A 17,743-nucleotide genomic window follows, 5' to 3' on the forward strand; every position below is an offset into this window, starting at 1 on the left:
CAGAACAACAGGTTTCAGGAAAACAATTGCTTCTAATCCCTCATTCCAGCCAAATCACCTACAAGCAACTGTTTGTGGACAACAAACAACATTTGTCCAGATTTCTAGTCTGTGGAGTCTCTCGAGGACTCCTACCACTCCCAGCATCTGCTGGTCTGTTGCGAGAAGGTGTCATGAAGCTTTCATGACTAAATGGAGACCTAGTCAGAATCTAGTCAGAGGACTTCTCAACGCAATCTTCCCGTGGCTTCAGAATGAAACCAAACAAACATGGAAAACTTCATAGACTGCATTTATTAATAATTTATGGCTTACCTATTCATATGCCTACTTTCTTGGGAAGTTTAAAACAAAGCCCTGTGCTCTAGCTTTTTATTTCTTAAACAATGCTATCTCCTGCTGTGGCTGCATATATTTCAATTCCATATCTTGATAGCAAGTGGCACCCAGAAAAAAAATAAAAAAAGGAAAACGGGAGAAGAAATAATTTCAGTTACTCCAAGTTGGATTAAAAAATTCTTTTCTATAAAGAAAGAATGATCTTGTGTGCTTAGAAAACTGGACTCAGAGGTATAGGTTGAACTCTGCCACTGCTTTCTTGTTCAACTTCAGATGTATAACTAATAGTTTCACCATCTGCCTTTTTAGGTACAAAAGTGCTGTGAGGGATGGAGGGGAGATTTGCAAGCCCTTTCTCGTCCTCTTGCACAGACTGGTTTTCCCACCACCCCAAACTGCTTGGCGGCTGTGCCCATGAAAACCTGTGCAAGGGGGAATGGGGAATGAAGAAAGTGTACTAGTGGTAGCATGTGCTACTCCACAGAAGGGTGAGGGCACATACTTGGGTGCTCAACTTCTCACTTTCACCATTGCAAGTCATGAGTGACAATGTATTGGGCACCTCCCTCCACCAGCCACACTGAGTGGGTGTCAAGGGCCTGGACAACACTCCCCATCATACAGCCACCACTTACTGGATTAACACGTCCAGGCAGGATGAAGACAACTGTCCTGGAGTGATGTCTCTCTGCAGCTCACAACTGTGAGTTCCAAGAGGCCCAAGCACAACCACTGGTGTTGTAGGCACTCCATATCCCCAGCAAGCTGTCTGGGTAGAGGTGAGAGAAGGACAGGAAGAGGTTTTAGTGTGGTGACGCAGAGAGCTACAATTAAAACTGAAGATGGAGTAGTCTCTCCTAGAAGTTTTGGATGGTGACACTGCCAGAAATTTTGAAGGGAATGTAGCGTGAGACACAGTGTTTGAGGAAGTCCAAAAAATGAGCATGGGTGATGAGCTCAGGTATCTGAAAGTTTAGATTACCTATTCATTCCTGAACTATTTTAATATTGCCGGACTCTGGTAAGGAAGGTAAAGAAAGATTAATCAAACCCCAGAATTTTGACTTAGAAGAAAATAATATGGTTCAAACATGCTGTAGGCATGGATGCTTGACAATATTGAGGATGCCAGAGCACTGTTAGTGCAGCACAATGCAACATGTTGGTATGTGGCAATTTTAAGAGCCAGAAGTATCTCCCCTTAAACAATCTGAAATGCAAATATGAAGTCCCTTTTCCCTCCTTGCTCTGTGTTTTTCTGACAGCCACTGCCAGGATCCAACCAGTAACTTGTCACCTCAAAAACACGATGATGCATTTGCAATGTCTGAGGTGCTAATCCTGACCATCATGTGTATGCACGTGCCCTCCTTATGCAGTCTTCAGGACAAACTCTGGTTTCTTAGACTAAATCAGTTTACACACAGCCAGGAGAATGAAAAGTCAAAGGCTTCCTAAGGACAAGATTCCTGGCATCATGCAGAAGGGTTCTTATAGTAAGCTGTGCAATGGCAAAAAGCAACCTGGTTGGCTTGACCAAAACCAAACACAGGTGATTTAAGCTAGAAACTTTCCTAATCCAGTTCAGCTGCATGGCAAGGACAAGAACCTGATTTTCACCACATAACTAAGCTGTCTCATTTAAAGTTCAGGCTACACATAGCTCAGAGTACTTTCAGGATCTTCTCTAGCACTGAACAGGGTCTACAGATTGTTTCCTACACTCTTTTCCAAAGAAACAAAAATAAAAATCTGTTTTGCATGGAAATGGAATGCAATTCACACATTATTAGGATTTAGCAGTTCTTGCTCTTTTAAATATTGCTGAGAAAAGAACAGCTTTTGAACTGATATTTGAAGAAATAAAAGGGACTTTTTTTTTCTTTCTTTCAATTTTTAGCTACTGAACAAAGTATATTAAACCTGCTCTTACCTACTCTTCTGGAATTTCCTTGCTCCTCCCCACACACTCCATTCTCTCTTGTTTTACTAGTGTCCTTAAAATTTGGAAATATTACCCTGGTCTCTTGCCCTAAAAGTAAGAAAAAAAATTGTTTAGAATTTAACAAAATTTCTTAATTTTTGAATTCAAATCCCTTACCAACTTAGCAAAACATTCTGGAAACAAAATCTTAACCAACATGGATGATAAATATGTTTAAAAATTGACTGGGTAGATGCTTTGTTTTGTTTAATTTAAAATGTTTTCACTAACTAAACGTCTTATAGGGGCTGTCCGCTACAGACTCCATCATGGTGTAGTAAGTCACTTCAAAGGGGTCATTTCACCTGGGTGTGCTCTGTGAAATGCCTTGGTAAAGGATTTCAACCTCATTGCATCACAGGCTTCAAGCTACATGAGAGAAAGCTATATGTAGAGAAATGTAGAACTACATGTAGTGAAACTAGGGGCTTTTACTATTGCATGACTTCCAACCTTTCCTCACTGCACGTCAAGAGCAAGAAACAGCTCTGCTGCAGTTGCAGATGCAACTGCAGAAAGGAAGGCTGCAGCACTCACTAGGGATGCACCCTGCTTATCTTCTGCTGGCAACAAGCATTGCAGTTAAATTGGAGAGAGGACAAACAAGGCCAGGGGGAGGATACAGAATACAGTGTTCAGCTCTGTACCATAACTGAGATACTCACATCCATTTTTATATACGACTGTCTGGAATGCACTTAAATATATGCTTAAATGTCTTCCTGAGTAGATGTCATATGGAAGGAAAAGAAGGGACGGCCTGAAGTGATGCACATTGCGCACAACTTTGGCAACATGTAATGTGACTACAGGTTGTAGCATGAATAGGCTGCCCATTCCAGCTCCAGTAAGCACTGGGGCATAACCCTTGACTTTGCTGGATATAGCCTGTAGCAGAATTCTTCCCCTGGGCACGGCTTAACAGCAAAACATGAGAAGGGTATTGAAGGGATTTAATTGCATAGCTATCAAGCCTTAGTAGCAGTTGCCCATATATGTTCTCAGAGCACATTTGGGAGTAGAGATGTCTGGATCCTGTGTGATAGGATATTTCAAAACCAGCTGTAGTAATACAAGTAGCAATGCATGGACCTTTACATGGTAATGGAAAATAAAAAGGAGAGATTTTGGAGAACAACAACAAGGGAAAGAGATCAAACAGGCTAGAGAGCAGCTGCTATTCAATAAATTACTTAAAGCTGGAAGACTGAAAGAGTATCCCAGTATGTAGGCACAATTGTTGCATTTTCCTTAGCTGTGATCCCCCCATCACCAACTTACTCATACTGTCTCACTTGGGATATAACAATAAAACTTTGCCTTTTGGCCACAGTGACTACTGGAATTATGTAATCTTCTGTGAGTTTTCAGACAACACAGGATCTATTTCATGGAGGTAAAGCTAAGCAAGGAGTCACTTTGACATACTGTCACAAGACAAGGAGACTGTGCACCAGTAAGAAAATGGGACCAGGAAGTGAAAACACCTGACAAAGCAGCTGTCTTGAAAAACAGCCTGCAGCAAGTAGCATGTCCTGGAACTGGGATGGGATGGAGGTGGAGGATGTCTGATTGAGGAGACTGGAATGTGGAAAAATAAAATGCCAGGCTAGGAGGCCTTTGAAAGGGCAGGCACATGGGAAACAGGGTGACCTCCAGATTGCTTTCCTTCAAGATAATGGAGTTTCTCCATCTTAACAGCAAGAGGTTATCACATCAAAATTATATGCTGCAGAATGCACTTCTGCATGGCAGGAGACATGCAGAAGTGCATTCTGCAGCATATAATGTTCATGGAAGGACAGCCCTATGATGTCATGCTCAGCCCCCACCCACCATCTGGTGTGGTGGCTGCCCTGGCTCAGAGACACCCTCATACTGGGGCAGCCCCATGCTCACTCATGCCCCATGGGACAGGACTGCAAGGGAGTAGGGGGACTTTGTTGCTGTCTTTTTGGAAAAGGAAGCAGACAATCATACAAGTAAAAATAAAAGGGTGAGGAGTTTGCATGCAAAACCAAAGCCAAGCTTGAAATCGCTGGTACCTACGGCTTCAGGTGTCCCCTCACTTCCTCACCTGCCTCCTTCTCCGGTATTTATAACACTGGATTCCTCAGTGAGACTGTTTGTACACACAGCTTTATCACTTTCAATGTCTGATGTCCATACATGCAATGCATGCAGGACGTGTGAACACCTCACTTCTCTGTCGCAATCCAGATCCTCTTCGTCACTTCTGTTAAGGACTGCCCTGCAGCAGCAGCATTTTGCAGCGTGCCATGTTATCACTGCACTCACAAGTGTCTGTGGAATTCGCCCAGAGTCCACGCTCTCCCCCCTCCTGGCAGCCCTGTCCTTTCCCTCATCCAAACCTGCTTCAGCGGGGGCTGCAGCCACCGCCTGCGTGTCTGCCGCAGCTCCCCTCCCTGCGCCATGTGCCAGCACCGTCCGTCCCTGCGCGCTGTGCTGCTCGCTAAGGACATGCTGTGGCACAGCTGTCTGCCTCCTCTGCTGCAGTCAGGCAGGTTTGTATTACTGTGCACGCTGCTGATGTCGAGCTCCTGTCGTGACCCAGCACCCCATAGGAGGAGCAAATGAGCTGAGACGTCAACGCAGAAAATCATAGCCATGCGAGCTATCCCTCTGCTCAGCTGCTTGGAGAGTGCCTACATGGTTTGTGTGACAGCACCAGCACACAGAAGCAGCACTGAAATGCAGTTAGCAATACAGCTGGGAGACAGGCAGCCAGGCAGGCACTGGTCCAGTGACTAAAATGATCGTACCGTGAGCCAGCCTGCAGTGCCTCCAAAAGTGACTGACTGCTACACAGAAGCTCGGCTTTCTTTGCAGTTACTCCAGTTTCCCCCCGGTGACTGCAGTGTGCGCTCCGTTTCGGTTTTGTTTGCCTTTTTGTTTCTCCCTCCCACCCACCGGTCTCCCTCTCTCTCCTGCCGTGTCCTTCTCTCCAGGATGGCGGAAGCAGAGTTGCACAAGGAAAGGCTCCAAGCCATAGCAGTAAGTCAGTTTCCTTTTACTTGCTCTTTTGTCCTTAGCAGTGGTTTGTTGGAGGGAAGGGGGGATTCCAGCACAGTGGGAAGCACACGTAGAGCCTGGTTTGTGCAAAGTTGTGTGTGGAATTCCCTGTTCGGGAAATGAGTGGTTAAAGTCTGCTTTGCGGGATTTGGCGGAGAAAGAGGGCTCTGAGGAAGAGCGTTGAGCTGACACGTGCAGAAAGAAAAATGTGAATGCACAGTGGCATGCTTAAAAGATTGATGATAGAGAAGAAAAGAAGGAATAAATGGGGAGGAGAGGAGATTGCAGGAGAAAATCAGTACTCTGCTGAATATATCTTTTTTTCACAGTTGGAGGTTTTGCTTAGCTGATGAAGTCAAGCAAAATGATCTGCTGCAGGATGGCTTTTAGTGCAGAAAATAATTGTGATATTGCTAGTTTTAAGACAATTGAACACAGACGCTGCATTGTCAAAATTGTGCAATTGTTTGATCTACTTGTTAAACTGTCATCTCATCTCTATAGCTGAGTACATGATTTCAGAAAAATTTCCTGCTGAACTGCATTATGTCAGGAGTAAAATGTAGGCAGGATTGAGCCCCATTTTAGTTACAACTTTTGCTTTTATATTTAGTAGAGTATTTGAATTGAGCCATGAGCTCAGCTGGTGCAGACCTTGGAGAAATGTATGTAGTGACACCTGGTGAGGAAGCGCCTGGGTGTTTAGGATCCACCATCATCCTGGCATACAGAAACTGCCAGCTCATCTTCTAGCATGTCACAGGCATCGTGTCAAAAGGCCTGTGTTTCTGTGGGCATGCCAGTCGGACAGCCCCGTACAGCCTGCCCTTGTTCAAGTGACACCCAGCTCTTCTTCTTCCCCATGGCTGAGATGTCGATGCAGCTGTGCCAGTCCCAGACGGATGGCACGGCCTGGCCCGTGCCGGGGACCACACACCTGGAGGTCTGAAGGGAAACAGAAGATGGCAGAGCCCACATGGATTTCAGTTCTCTTCCCCAGTTCCCCTAGTGATCAACAGATGCTACATTTTTTCTGTAGTTGGCACAGGTTACAGATTTCTTTTGTAGCGTAACAGGAATGGCTGCTGCTGCTTCTGCTGCTGCTGCTGCTGTTCCAAGATATTTTTCTTAAGTCCACTATTCTGCTGATAGGTCAATGAAAATTTAAAATAGCCAGATTTAAAAGAAATAGAATAGGGATTTTTCTCTCAAATATATTAACTGTAAAAGGGCAAATGGTATCATTTGATAGGGGAGGGGGGAAGCTATAACCATTTAATTTTCAGGCAGTGGAAAGCAAATGCATATTTTTAAGCTGGTTCTCAGTTTTCTATCAACATAGGCATTGCCATATCTCAAGTGGAAACACCAGGAATGTTGCCCCAGAGGCAAACCTCACCACGGCCAGTGATTTGGGACTCAGTTATGGCAGAACTGTACGCAGAGCTGCAGAGCTCTGTGCTATGCTGCAGTGCATAGCTCTGAAACACTTATGTCTTCGCATTAAAAAAAAAAAAAAAAAAAGACAACACTCACTTCCACATGATGTCCTGAAACCTTTCACCACAGTAGGTCAAGTCCTCTGCTTCTTAGTGCCCTGCATCTCACACCAACGAGGCCACTATGGTTTTAGTATTATCACCTGGTGTATTGCAGCTTTTACAGTAGGTTTATGCTGGCATAATAGAAGGCCTTGAGAGTCTGGACCTTCACTTTCTATACATATTTCCTTTTTGGTTTCTATTTCTGGTAATTCATGAAACATAGTAAGCAATGTATGCAGTTAATTAGATTGAAAGAATTTTACTTCAGTATAAAAAATATTCAGCCTTATTTTAAGCGTTAGTGTGGATCCATGAACCAACTTCTTTACTTAGCACTCTGAAGAGCAACAGGTTTTCCATATAAGCTTTTTAGTTGGTTTTTCTCCTATGCTTGGTCTGGTGCAAATGTTTGTCAGAATGCAGAGAAGTTAATTTCTAGCTTTGCTCCATCAGAATGAGTGACATGACACAAGTTAGACGTTTCCTGCCTGCCACTGGTTGGCTAAAATAAGGTCAATTCTCAAATGCTGTATGGCCTTTTTCGGAAGAAGAGAGAAATGGCATTTCAGTTCAGCTTGGTGTTTTATCTGTTTGAACCTGCTGCAGTATCTTTCTGAGATGAACAGAAGCTTACTCCAGTATTCTGCAATCACACTGGTTGAATGCTAGACTTGCAGAAAGAAATCCAGTCACCAATGAGTTCTCTACACACTTGTTCTCTGTGCATTTGCTTCTATCACCATGGTAAATGAGTTTTCTGGGAAATTTGCAGAGTAAATTCTAAGTATGCATCATTGAATATGTAAAGAAAACAAATCCAAAACCAGAAATATGAACTTTAACACCAGAAAGCTGACTGGTTTTGAAGCATTTGATTTTATACTTTGTTACCTTGACTTATCATAGTTTTAATATATGCTTCTCTGGCACAGAGCAAAGTGTCATAGGAAGAGGAAAAAGGAGTCTACTGTTAGGACATTATTCTAAACCTCAGTGAACGTGAGTTAGCCACTTGTTTTGTCTGCAGCAAATACTTACCCTTTCTGTGCATTCATTCTGTTCTATCTGTAAACTGTGAATAATAGACTTCGCCCTTGTCTTAGAGTGGTGTTAGGGATGCATGCAAGATTGAGCTGTACTTGGATGCCATGGTTTATCAGGGCAAGAAATATCTACACACATCTTTAAAATAGAATTTTATTAGAACCAGAGAAGCTTCAAATGTGTATGTTTTAATGTCATTGAAATGCTTAAGCTGTGACTTTCAGATCTTTCTGAAGTCCCTAAAATTCACACACTGACTATAGCAAGACTCAGAGCACTGTGCAAATCTGGTTGAGAATTCGGAAGATGTGAGACAGTGACTAAAAAGTGGAACCCAGTTCTCCCTTCTTGGGAGGAAAACAGAAACTCTCTGTCCTGGAGAGGTTCTATGATGACTAGGAGCAATTGGTTTTCCAATCCTTGCTTGAGCAGAGGTCATATCACATCTTCCAACTTGGGTATCATGTGTGCTACAGACAGATACTGGTAAAGTTTTCTGCCATGACACACTGGTCTTAACATCTGCCTGAGCCTGAGCCTGAATCACCACAGCATCCCTCTGCTGCCCTACCAGCAACAGAGCTGAGTGGTGCCCACTCTTAATACTCTAGCAAGATGTCTTCAGCAGGCACACAAGAGGTTAAAAGAGGAAGCCATCTTCTCTCTGGGCTTGTTTCTGTATAGAGCACTTCAGTGTTTGTGTCTGCTTGTTTCCTGAAGGGGATTGGTGGCTAAAATTCTGGGTGAAAAAGGAAGCATTTTTGTGGCTTTTAAAAATATGCTGGCTGCAAGTTGCTCAGAAGTTGGGAATGTAAATAGTCCCAGACTCAGTGGCCTCGGGACAGGTGAGCTGACTTAATTTATCTTATTTTGGATAAATAATGTGTGTGGCCCCAAAATTTGTAATAGGGCCCCTCCTCTATGACTGTAGAGAACTCTAGAAGGTAGTGACCTAAATACAGACAAGCATTTACAAAACCTAAATATTTTCTGTCCCTTACCTAGCAATCACAAAGCTGGGAAGTGGGGTTTTGAGTATTGATTGGTGCATCTGGGATATGAATGCACATATGATACACTGAGCATGTGTTATCCATAAATCAGGTGAATTAGATACAATCACTGAGGGGCAGCACTGAGGAGAAATTGTCAACTAAAGCAACAACCAGTGAAGGAGTCGGAGGAGGTTTCCAGGTTCAAGATCTGTCCAGCCTACAGATTCAAGTGGAGAGCTACTATACTGATTCCTTAGCAGACAAAAACAACAGCAATGATGGTCCCTTACTTGAGAGTGCCCAGCTCAGAGAACCAGTAACTCAATTAAAGTATCACTGACATTCAATTAGCCACACCAAAGATATCTCCTGTCAAGAAAGACCATTCTTGCTTTTTCTATGAGATGATGAATTTGTTGAGCTGAATCCAATGTTACTTAGATGTCATCAGGGGGCTGACCTACTATGGCAGGACAGTGGTGTTTAAAAATAGCCCCCTCCTGTATCAGTGTGGTCTGCCTCACATGGATTAAGGACTGGCTTTCTGGCAGGTCTAAAAAAGTTGCTATTTGTGAGGGAGACTGCTGTTCCTTGAGAGCAAAGACGGGGAAGAACTTACAGGAAGCAGCCTTTCAATATTTGAAGGGATTCCCTAGTTGTAATTTGATGTAAATGGAAATTGCTGGTGTGCAGGCAACAAGTGGCAGTGGAGCTGGATATACTACATGAAGAGAGCAAGTTGGATTATTTAGTAAACTGGATCTTCCATTTAAAGAAATACATCACACCTGTGTACAGCTGGCATTAAGAGAGGCTAGTATGGGTTCGTGCATCCAGATTTAAGGGAGTGTGGGGCTAGCACCACAGAAGAGGGCTCTGCAGTCCAAGCAACACTGCCTTTGACAAGGAACAAGAGCTAGTGTGGGAGGTAATTCAACGGGGACAAGGAGAGGGATCCTTGTCCTACACAGGAGATTAGTCTCATACCAGTTAAACCTACACCAGGTGAGATTTTAGAGTCCCCCCAAACGGGAGCTATGTGCGTTCATGTTTACATAAAGCACTGCACTGATTTTTCAGTACGTGTTTGAGAATACTAATACAATAGCTGTTACTCCACAAAATGAAAACCCATGACTAGTACATCATATCCAGGATCATTTTACTATAAGACTGCTCCACAATTTTTGTGAGTCCTTCCAGAGATCATTGTCATGAAAATTAGAATGTGAGAAATTAGGTGTTGAGAATCAGATGTGAAAGAAAAAGATGTGGCAAATTGATTTAATCAACAGCTTGGTATTGCTGTGATAGCTTAATACATTAGTTTCCAATGCCTTAATTTAGGAAATAATGCTTTTGTCCTTTAAGTTAAGCACGGGATCAAATCCATCTTAATCTAGTTGCCTTCAGACCTAAAGACTGCAGGGAAAAACAAAAATGCAGCAAGATATGGGAAAAAAAGTCAGCTGTGACTTTTCTCCTTGGAAAATAGGGGAGCGAGAAGAATCTGCAGAAGGAATGAGTGTTGTGGAGAGAGAGGATAAGTAAATAGTCCTTACATGTTTTGGCACAAGGATTAGTAGGTATCTAAGGAAGGTAACAGTTGTGGGCAAAACAAACACCAAAAAAATTGTTCTCCCTATAATGAGTTTTTAAGCTGTAGAGCCCAATTCTCCAGGACATGGTGAATGCTGAAGAGTGCACTTGGGCTTGAGAACAAACCAGACAAGCTCATGGCTGTGGAATCCATAAAGGACTTTCTCATTAGAAGGAATTTTTGAGCTGCAAATTACTAGAGGCTGGCAGAGAAGTTTTTTATCTGTTTGCCATGCTCCTACTTCTGCTTTAAGCACTATGAAGCATGCCTAGATGTCCTGATGAAGTGCAGCCATCCTGCGTACTCAATTCAAATTTCTGGAGTAGCCAAATCTGGAAGTTTTGACACTAAAGAAAGCCCTTGTTGCAATACTTACTTGAATCCAAACTTATTTGAATATTGCTATGTAGTTTAATCCATTTTTCCCTTTCCCATTTCCCCATCATTATCTTATTTGCTCATCATATTTATCATATCATATTTATCATAGTTCACTTGTCATATTTATGGCTCTGATTAATCACAACCATTCCTCTGCCATCTCAGTCCTCAGTAGTCCCAACATCCAATAACCTGAAAGAGAAAAAAGCCTTCTGTAGCTCTCTTCTTTTTACATTCTGAGCTAAAAGACTTGAAGGCTAGTGAGACCTTATCATAATTCCAGAGTACTCTGGTGAGGAAGACCTGGCAGAGTTGAGTCTGCATCCTGCTGCAAATATTTCCAGGGGTAGGTTCAGCAGGAATAAACTAGGGGTTAGCACAAACTAAATCTAAATTAGATCTGTACTGTGAGCATGACACAGATCTGTGAGATTCCTGTGAATCTCAGTGCAAATCAGCCAGAGGAGAGAAATTGCATTCTCATTGCTGTAAAGGATGAAGAGAGGTTTCCCTGCACACAGATCTGCATGCAGCCCTACCCTGGACTGCAGCAATACCATGAGTCAGCTTCATGGCAGACCTTACACAGAGAAATATGAGCAAGCAAGAGTTGAATCTTGCCTTTACTTCCAGAACATATAAAGCACTTAGAGGCCATGTATGAAATATTAGAGTCTTTGCCCATACTAAGACAAAAATCAAGCAAAAATGCCTAAAATACCAGAAAACCAAAATTACCTTCTTAAGTTTTATCTTTGCTTTTATCTTTGCTATCTTTATTTTTGCTTTAGGAATGTTTAGATGACAGCAAGAGAAGCAAAAATATCAAGAAAAAATATTTCTGTCAAAGTATCTGTGAAAACTAGGTAAAAAATTAGAGAAACAGAAACCAGTTTGCTCTTGAAAAATTTCTAGACAGTTTCCAGACTTACCCAAACTCAACTGTTTAAATTTAGAATTGTTTCCACAGCACATTCCTAGCCCTTAACACATCACCAACATCTCTTGAGCACAGACAAGAAGCCTGAGATACTGGATTTTACTTTGTGCCTTTCAAATTATATTTTTTAAAAGAAGCTGAAAATGGGTGAAAAGGTTTTGTGATTTTTACTGTTGTTCTTTTGAAATCTCTGGTTAAATAAAAAAGTTGTGTAAGAATTACATTTTTGGAAACTATTGAACAGCTCTAGCCTGGAGTGTAACTTTAAGGACAGATTTCCTATACTGTGGTATTAGTTAGTCTGAGGTCAGACTGTGGGATTTACATGCCATGCTTAAAGTAATGGATAGCTGGATAGCTAGGTTGAAGGTGGGATAGGCCTGAAAGGAGTTCCACACTGATATTCAGCCTCTCCTGGAGCAGTCCTGCTCTTTTCAGGAATCACTCCTTGTATCTACCTAACTGCTTCACTAATACTGTTTTATTCTTGCACAGAATAAAGTGTATCATTCTTGCAAAGCAGTCACCAGCAAGATGGTTCACCTGCCAAGTGTATTTGGTAAAGTATTGGACTATGCACCTCTAGTAAATCATTAATTATTATCTTGTCCTCTCTCAAATGGCACAGGAGCACGTGCTGAGCCTGTGTGTGCTGAGGCACTGGTTGGACTGAGGATGCCTTTCAGAAGCAGGACTTGGAACCAAAGGCATGCTACACCTGCCTCTGGCCCTAATTTCCTAGAGTAGAAAAGCACTTTCTGTTGCAAATTCCGATCAGGATACACCACGTGGTTGCAAGGATTAACATCACCCAAAAAGTCGAGAGGCAGTGAAATGGTATGGCCTATTGGCAATTGCTCGCCAGACCTGCGTAGTTCTTGACACATGGATGCTTTTTGTTACTTAGCTGACTTCCAGAAGTTATATGCTGGAGGCGTGTAAAGCGTTCTTCCTCTTTGCCAGTAAAAACAAATACTCTCTGTGTACAAAAAAAAGGCCAGCAACCAATGCAGTTCAGAGAGCTCTTTTTGGAAGGAGACAGACCTGCCCTCATCTATGAGTTGCTGCCCCTTCCAGACAGCACACAGCTCAGGCTGTTGATTTAGGCAGTGCTAATACTGTTTTAATTTGAGCTGCCAACATAATTTGTCAGGATCCAGAGACAACAGCTGGGTGGGGCTCAGACCCTCTGCAGTTCCTAATAATAGCAGTCACTGGAAATCAGCTGGAGATTTGGGACAGCAGAGATATGTTCAGATATTTCAAACAAATCACAAACCTTGAAAGAAGGCGCTCATTTTACCAGCAGAAGACTAAATGAAAGGTGCTTTCACGTTTTTTGGGGCTATGTCATTGTCAGCTCCTCTGCTTCAGCCATGTTCTTTTGCCATGCAGAGTTGCAAGCAGCACTGCAGTAGAAGGAAGTACCCTGGGCAAGTGATGGCTGAGGAGACCCTTTTAAGAGGCTCAATATTGGAGACAGAAATTAGAAGCCAGGTTGCCGTGTAATTTATTGCTGGAGGAGGCAGCGCTGAACAGCCCGTGGCGCTGGCTGCAGTCACCCAGCTGCAGTCTCATTACGGCACAGCAGCAGCAGGAGCGGGTGCGAGCGCCTGGCCATTAATTAACCAGATGAGTGCCACTGCGGAATGACTGGCCTTTCCCAGAGGGAAAGAGTATACAAGCACGTACGTAACCCCTTCTTGTTTACCTCTCATGGAACAGCTCTGTTCTCCACCACGTGCCAGGTCCTGCTGACAACGATGAGTTTTTTAAGGATCCCTAGTCATCCAACTGTTTCCCATTTGGAACATAAAGCAAGCACTTGGTATCCAAGGTGTCATTAAATTTACGATGACTGCAGCACAGGGGACTGGAATGTCTCATATGCTGGCATTGGTACAAAATTGCTATCTTGAATGTGTTGGCCAGTTCTGGCAGCTCTGTGCAGGTAGTATTTGAGAGTTAATCCCTTATCTCTTTTGAATCCTTAACTACATTGAAATAGAAAGTAAGGCTCATGTTAGTCATGTATTTGCTCTTAATAAATATCAGCGTATGCAAGCACTTGCTGCATGTCAGAGAAACAGGTTCCAGCAGAAGTTGGATTCAGCATTGAAAGCTGCATCTTTAGGACTGCTCCTTGTGGTAGGGATACCTGCTTTATCAGGAACGTACATAAACTTATCCCAGCACCAAAGATCTTAGCAATTTGTTCTGGTTAAAGAAGTAACTTCTAATCAGACAGGAAAGGAACCTCTAGTTTTTAAAAAAACAAAATCAAGAGCAGTCTAAATTTAACACTTTGATGAACTGTGTCCCCGAATCAGTAAAACACTGAGACATATCAGTTCTTTCTGATAAATTTACAGTTCTTATTGCTGAAGTTTCAAAATGTACAAGATTTAGACTAAGATATAATACAGATTATAGGATATAGACAATATAGGATGTCTGAAACTCACCTGTGAAACAGAGACCTGTTCACACTTTTCATGCTTCAGCTTTAGATTATGAGATTGCCAACTTCCTGGTTTCTTGAGGAAAAATAACAGAATTGAAGTGGTTTATTAGTATTCTTTTCCTTATCATGTGTGACATTGCTTATGATGCTGATGCAAGATTTTGGTGAGACTAATGTGTCACAGACCTCCTCTGTGACTTTGTTTGTAATTCACAGTGTTCCAGAGTGTTCCAGAGGACTTGTTCCAGGATCAATAAAGCTTACAACACAGGAAACTCTTTACTTTTTTCTTTCCTTGGATTTTAATATAATAATTCATAATTCTGAAAGCAAGAGGTGTTCAAAGATTATTCCACTTCTGAGCAGGAGCAGATGGAAAATCCAGCTGAACTGGAGAAAGCTGGTGGGAGTTGAATTTTACAACTCTGCTGCAAACCTCAGAGCACTTCAGGAGTAAATTCCCCTCTGGATTTGGCCTCTGTATCTCTGCCTTCGAAAGCAGCCCTGAAACACAGATCTGAGGGAAAAAAAAAAAAAAAGGTATTTTGGTGGTCTAAGTATCTACAGCTACAGTTTCTGACATTTTGGTCTGTGACATTTAGGGCAAGCCACCGGCCTGGCTTAGACATATAAGAAAACAAAATAGTCTTTGGTCTCTGTTAGTTTGAAAACACATGTTCATTGGTAAAATAAATCAAATTTACATTGAAGTAAATAACAGTAATGACACGACTCTGGGAAGTCAAAGATGACTGGTGGAAAGGTGATAAGGTGGTTATATACTGATACTATCTGTATGGATTGGAGAGTGGTTTTACCAGGCTCATCCATGTGCCACTGAAGTGAAAAAATGATTTTAAAATGATACTGGCATCTTACTGGCCTTTTTCGCATGGCATCTTCAATGCAAGCACCTAGTACTTACTAACAGCTGTATAGCAGTTCTGAAGAAAGAGTGATAGTGGATAATACTGTGAACATTACTCAGCAGTCTCATCTCAGTCTCATCTATGGTGGAAAAAGCATTGTGAGTGTATATATGTGTGTATGTGTATATATATGTGTGGGGTGATTAGACAGATAGATAGATAGATAGATAGATAGACAGATAGATAGATAGATAGAGAGACAGACACACAAACATTAAAAGCTCGGTATATATTCTGGAATGCTGTTTGTTAGGCATGTGGAATGCTGTTTGGTCAGACCCATGCCGGGCATTAATCTCCAAGAAATCCATGGGCACAACGGAGAAGAGTCCAAGAGGGTCAGGAATGATCAGAAGTGGAAGAAAATTACTGCTTAGGCAAGGCAGAGCTGTCTAGCCTGGTGAAGAAAATACCAGTGTTTAGCTGATCTTGTGTAAGGGTAGAAAAACCTTCTGTATTCCTTCTAGGGTGAATCACCAGTATCTTTGCTTGTTCTCAGATTTTTCTCAGTCAACCAGTGATAACTAGTCTGCATATAAAGGGTTCTTCTGCAGCCAGTCAGTTTCTTTGCAATGCCAAGCACACTCCTTCCCAGAGATTTGGCAGCTGACGGATGGATGCTTGCAGACCCAGAAGAGCAATTTAACCCAACTGCAATGGCAGAAATCTGAAGCTGGGTTGGTTTACTTTGCATTTTGAATAGGGTAAATGTGTGAGTAATCAGGTACTGGAATTCAGATATGTTGATCATGTTTGAGAACATAAAATTATCTTTCTTCTTGTAGGAGAACCACCAGTCCCTATTCTCTTCAGCAGGACCCTATTCTGCTTCAAAACAAGTTTATAGGAATTTTGCTGCTAGTTTCAGTGGTGAGGAGGAACAGACCCATAGTATCCCCATAAATATTCACACCATTTCTAACACTATCATTACAAATATTTCCAGATCTGTGCCAGATCAGACCCATAAATCAGACTTTCCAGGAGAAAGTATAAGGATGACGATGAATACAAAAACTCAGATTCACTATTTGTATAACCTTGAGAGCTGCATGCTTTGCCATTTGTCAAATGCTCGTATCAGCAGTACAGCGGTGCAGTTAGAAAGTGCCTAAACTCAACTATCCAAAGTTCAGTTTTTTATTAAAAAAAAAAACAACTGGATTTTAGGATTTTAAACTCCATGTACTCATGTTCACCCACAGGAGAAAGCCAGTTTTGACAGCTTGGTTCTTGTAATACTTACCCCCTGCTCTTGAATTCTTCCCTTTTATGTTACCAAGAGTGCAGATAAACCTTTGCTGGAATAAGCTTCCCATGCTTTAACTGTGCTTTGCAAGGAGCTGCTTTTTCAGTACAATCTTTTTCAACAGTTTTTTCTCTTGTGAGAAATGTTACAAATGGGAGCAGGGGACAGGGGTGTTTGGAATAAAGAAAAAAATTAGAGTAATTATAATACCATCTCTTTTTTCTGTTCAGGCAGGGGGTAGAGAAAAAAAATTTAAAAAGAGAGATTTTCAGTTTCAGTGAAACCATGTTTGTGGTTTCTTTGTTAATCCTGGAAGGTGTGAAACTGTGAAGGCTCAGCAAGCTGAAATTTCCTCAACACTATAGCCTAAAATCAAAGGGGCTGAGAACCCTACCCTTCAGCTTGTGCAAACAGAATTAAAGCATCAATACTGTGATTGACTTTCATTGCTTTTCTTTTTATCTAACCCAAATTGGTTTGAGTTGCCTTTACAAAATAATGCAAAACTTTGCACTGAAACTTTGGAGCCAGTCTTTAGGACCTGTTTGGGGGCTGGAAAACAAATAGTGCATAATCTGTAGGGCAAATAAATTGTCAAAGGCCTCTAGAAAGTTCAACTTCAGGCAGATTTCTTTGCACCTACCTCTTGACCTGTATGAGCAGAAAGCCTTGCAGCATGCATTAAGGTAAAGCAACAGGTTCTCAGATTGTAATATCCTTACAGATTTATCTTTCTCTATTCCTATATTTGAGACAGCTCACATCATAGTTAAGAAACCGATCAGAGAGACCCTTCACTGCTGATGTGCTGTGAATATTGCACTCCATTTGTCTTAGTTTGAAAGACAGGTGTCTGCTAAGGAAGGCAGGAGCCCCCTTGGAATGGAAAATGTAAACTCCTTCCCTCCGAATTATAGTAATTTTGAAATTAAGGGGTTCTCAGGCAAATGTATGACAATAGGACTAGCAGTTCCTTACCAGAGTGTGTAATAAAGCAAACAAACATCACCAACTGTGGCACCGGCACCAAACAGAACCAGGAACTCGCTCCCAGCCTTCCCGGCCACGGCGCTCTCCCCTCTGCTGCAGTTCCGGGCGCGGCCGGCAGGGGCGCTGCTGCTCGCGGCGGGCGGGGCAGGTGCGGTGACTCCCCCGCGCCTGCAGGGGGCGCTGTGGCGCGGGCCCGGGCAGCACGCGGCAATGGCGGCTGGGCCCAGACGGGGAGGGACGGAGGAGAGGCT

General features: G+C 42.4%; 1 protein-coding gene and 1 long non-coding RNA gene across 6 annotated transcripts in view; one reads left to right on the top strand and one right to left on the bottom strand.

Moving 5' to 3' along the window:
- Positions 1-863: 863 nt before the first annotated feature.
- LOC119695593 lies at positions 864-17,592 on the bottom strand. The gene is made up of 3 exons (XR_005255253.1): positions 14,326-17,592; positions 2,273-2,371; positions 864-1,108 (listed from the first exon to the last, which is right to left on the bottom strand). It is a non-coding gene; the product is annotated as an uncharacterized LOC119695593 (long non-coding RNA).
- Positions 4,455-17,743, top strand: part of PALM2AKAP2 (PALM2 and AKAP2 fusion) — a 270,078-nt gene continuing 256,789 nt past the window's right edge. Inside the window, exon 1 of one of the 5 annotated variants that reach the window (XM_038124424.1) lies at positions 4,455-5,338. In XM_038124424.1, the coding sequence (XP_037980352.1) occupies positions 5,294-5,338 (45 nt within the window). In that variant the 5' untranslated portion in view covers positions 4,455-5,293. The remainder of the gene's footprint in view (positions 5,339-17,743) is intronic. The other 4 variants (XM_038124423.1, XM_038124415.1, XM_038124416.1 and 1 more) reach the window with 4 other exon arrangements.

This window comes from Motacilla alba, chromosome Z (assembly GCF_015832195.1).
Source record: "Motacilla alba alba isolate MOTALB_02 chromosome Z, Motacilla_alba_V1.0_pri, whole genome shotgun sequence".
NCBI lineage: Eukaryota > Metazoa > Chordata > Aves > Passeriformes > Motacillidae > Motacilla > Motacilla alba.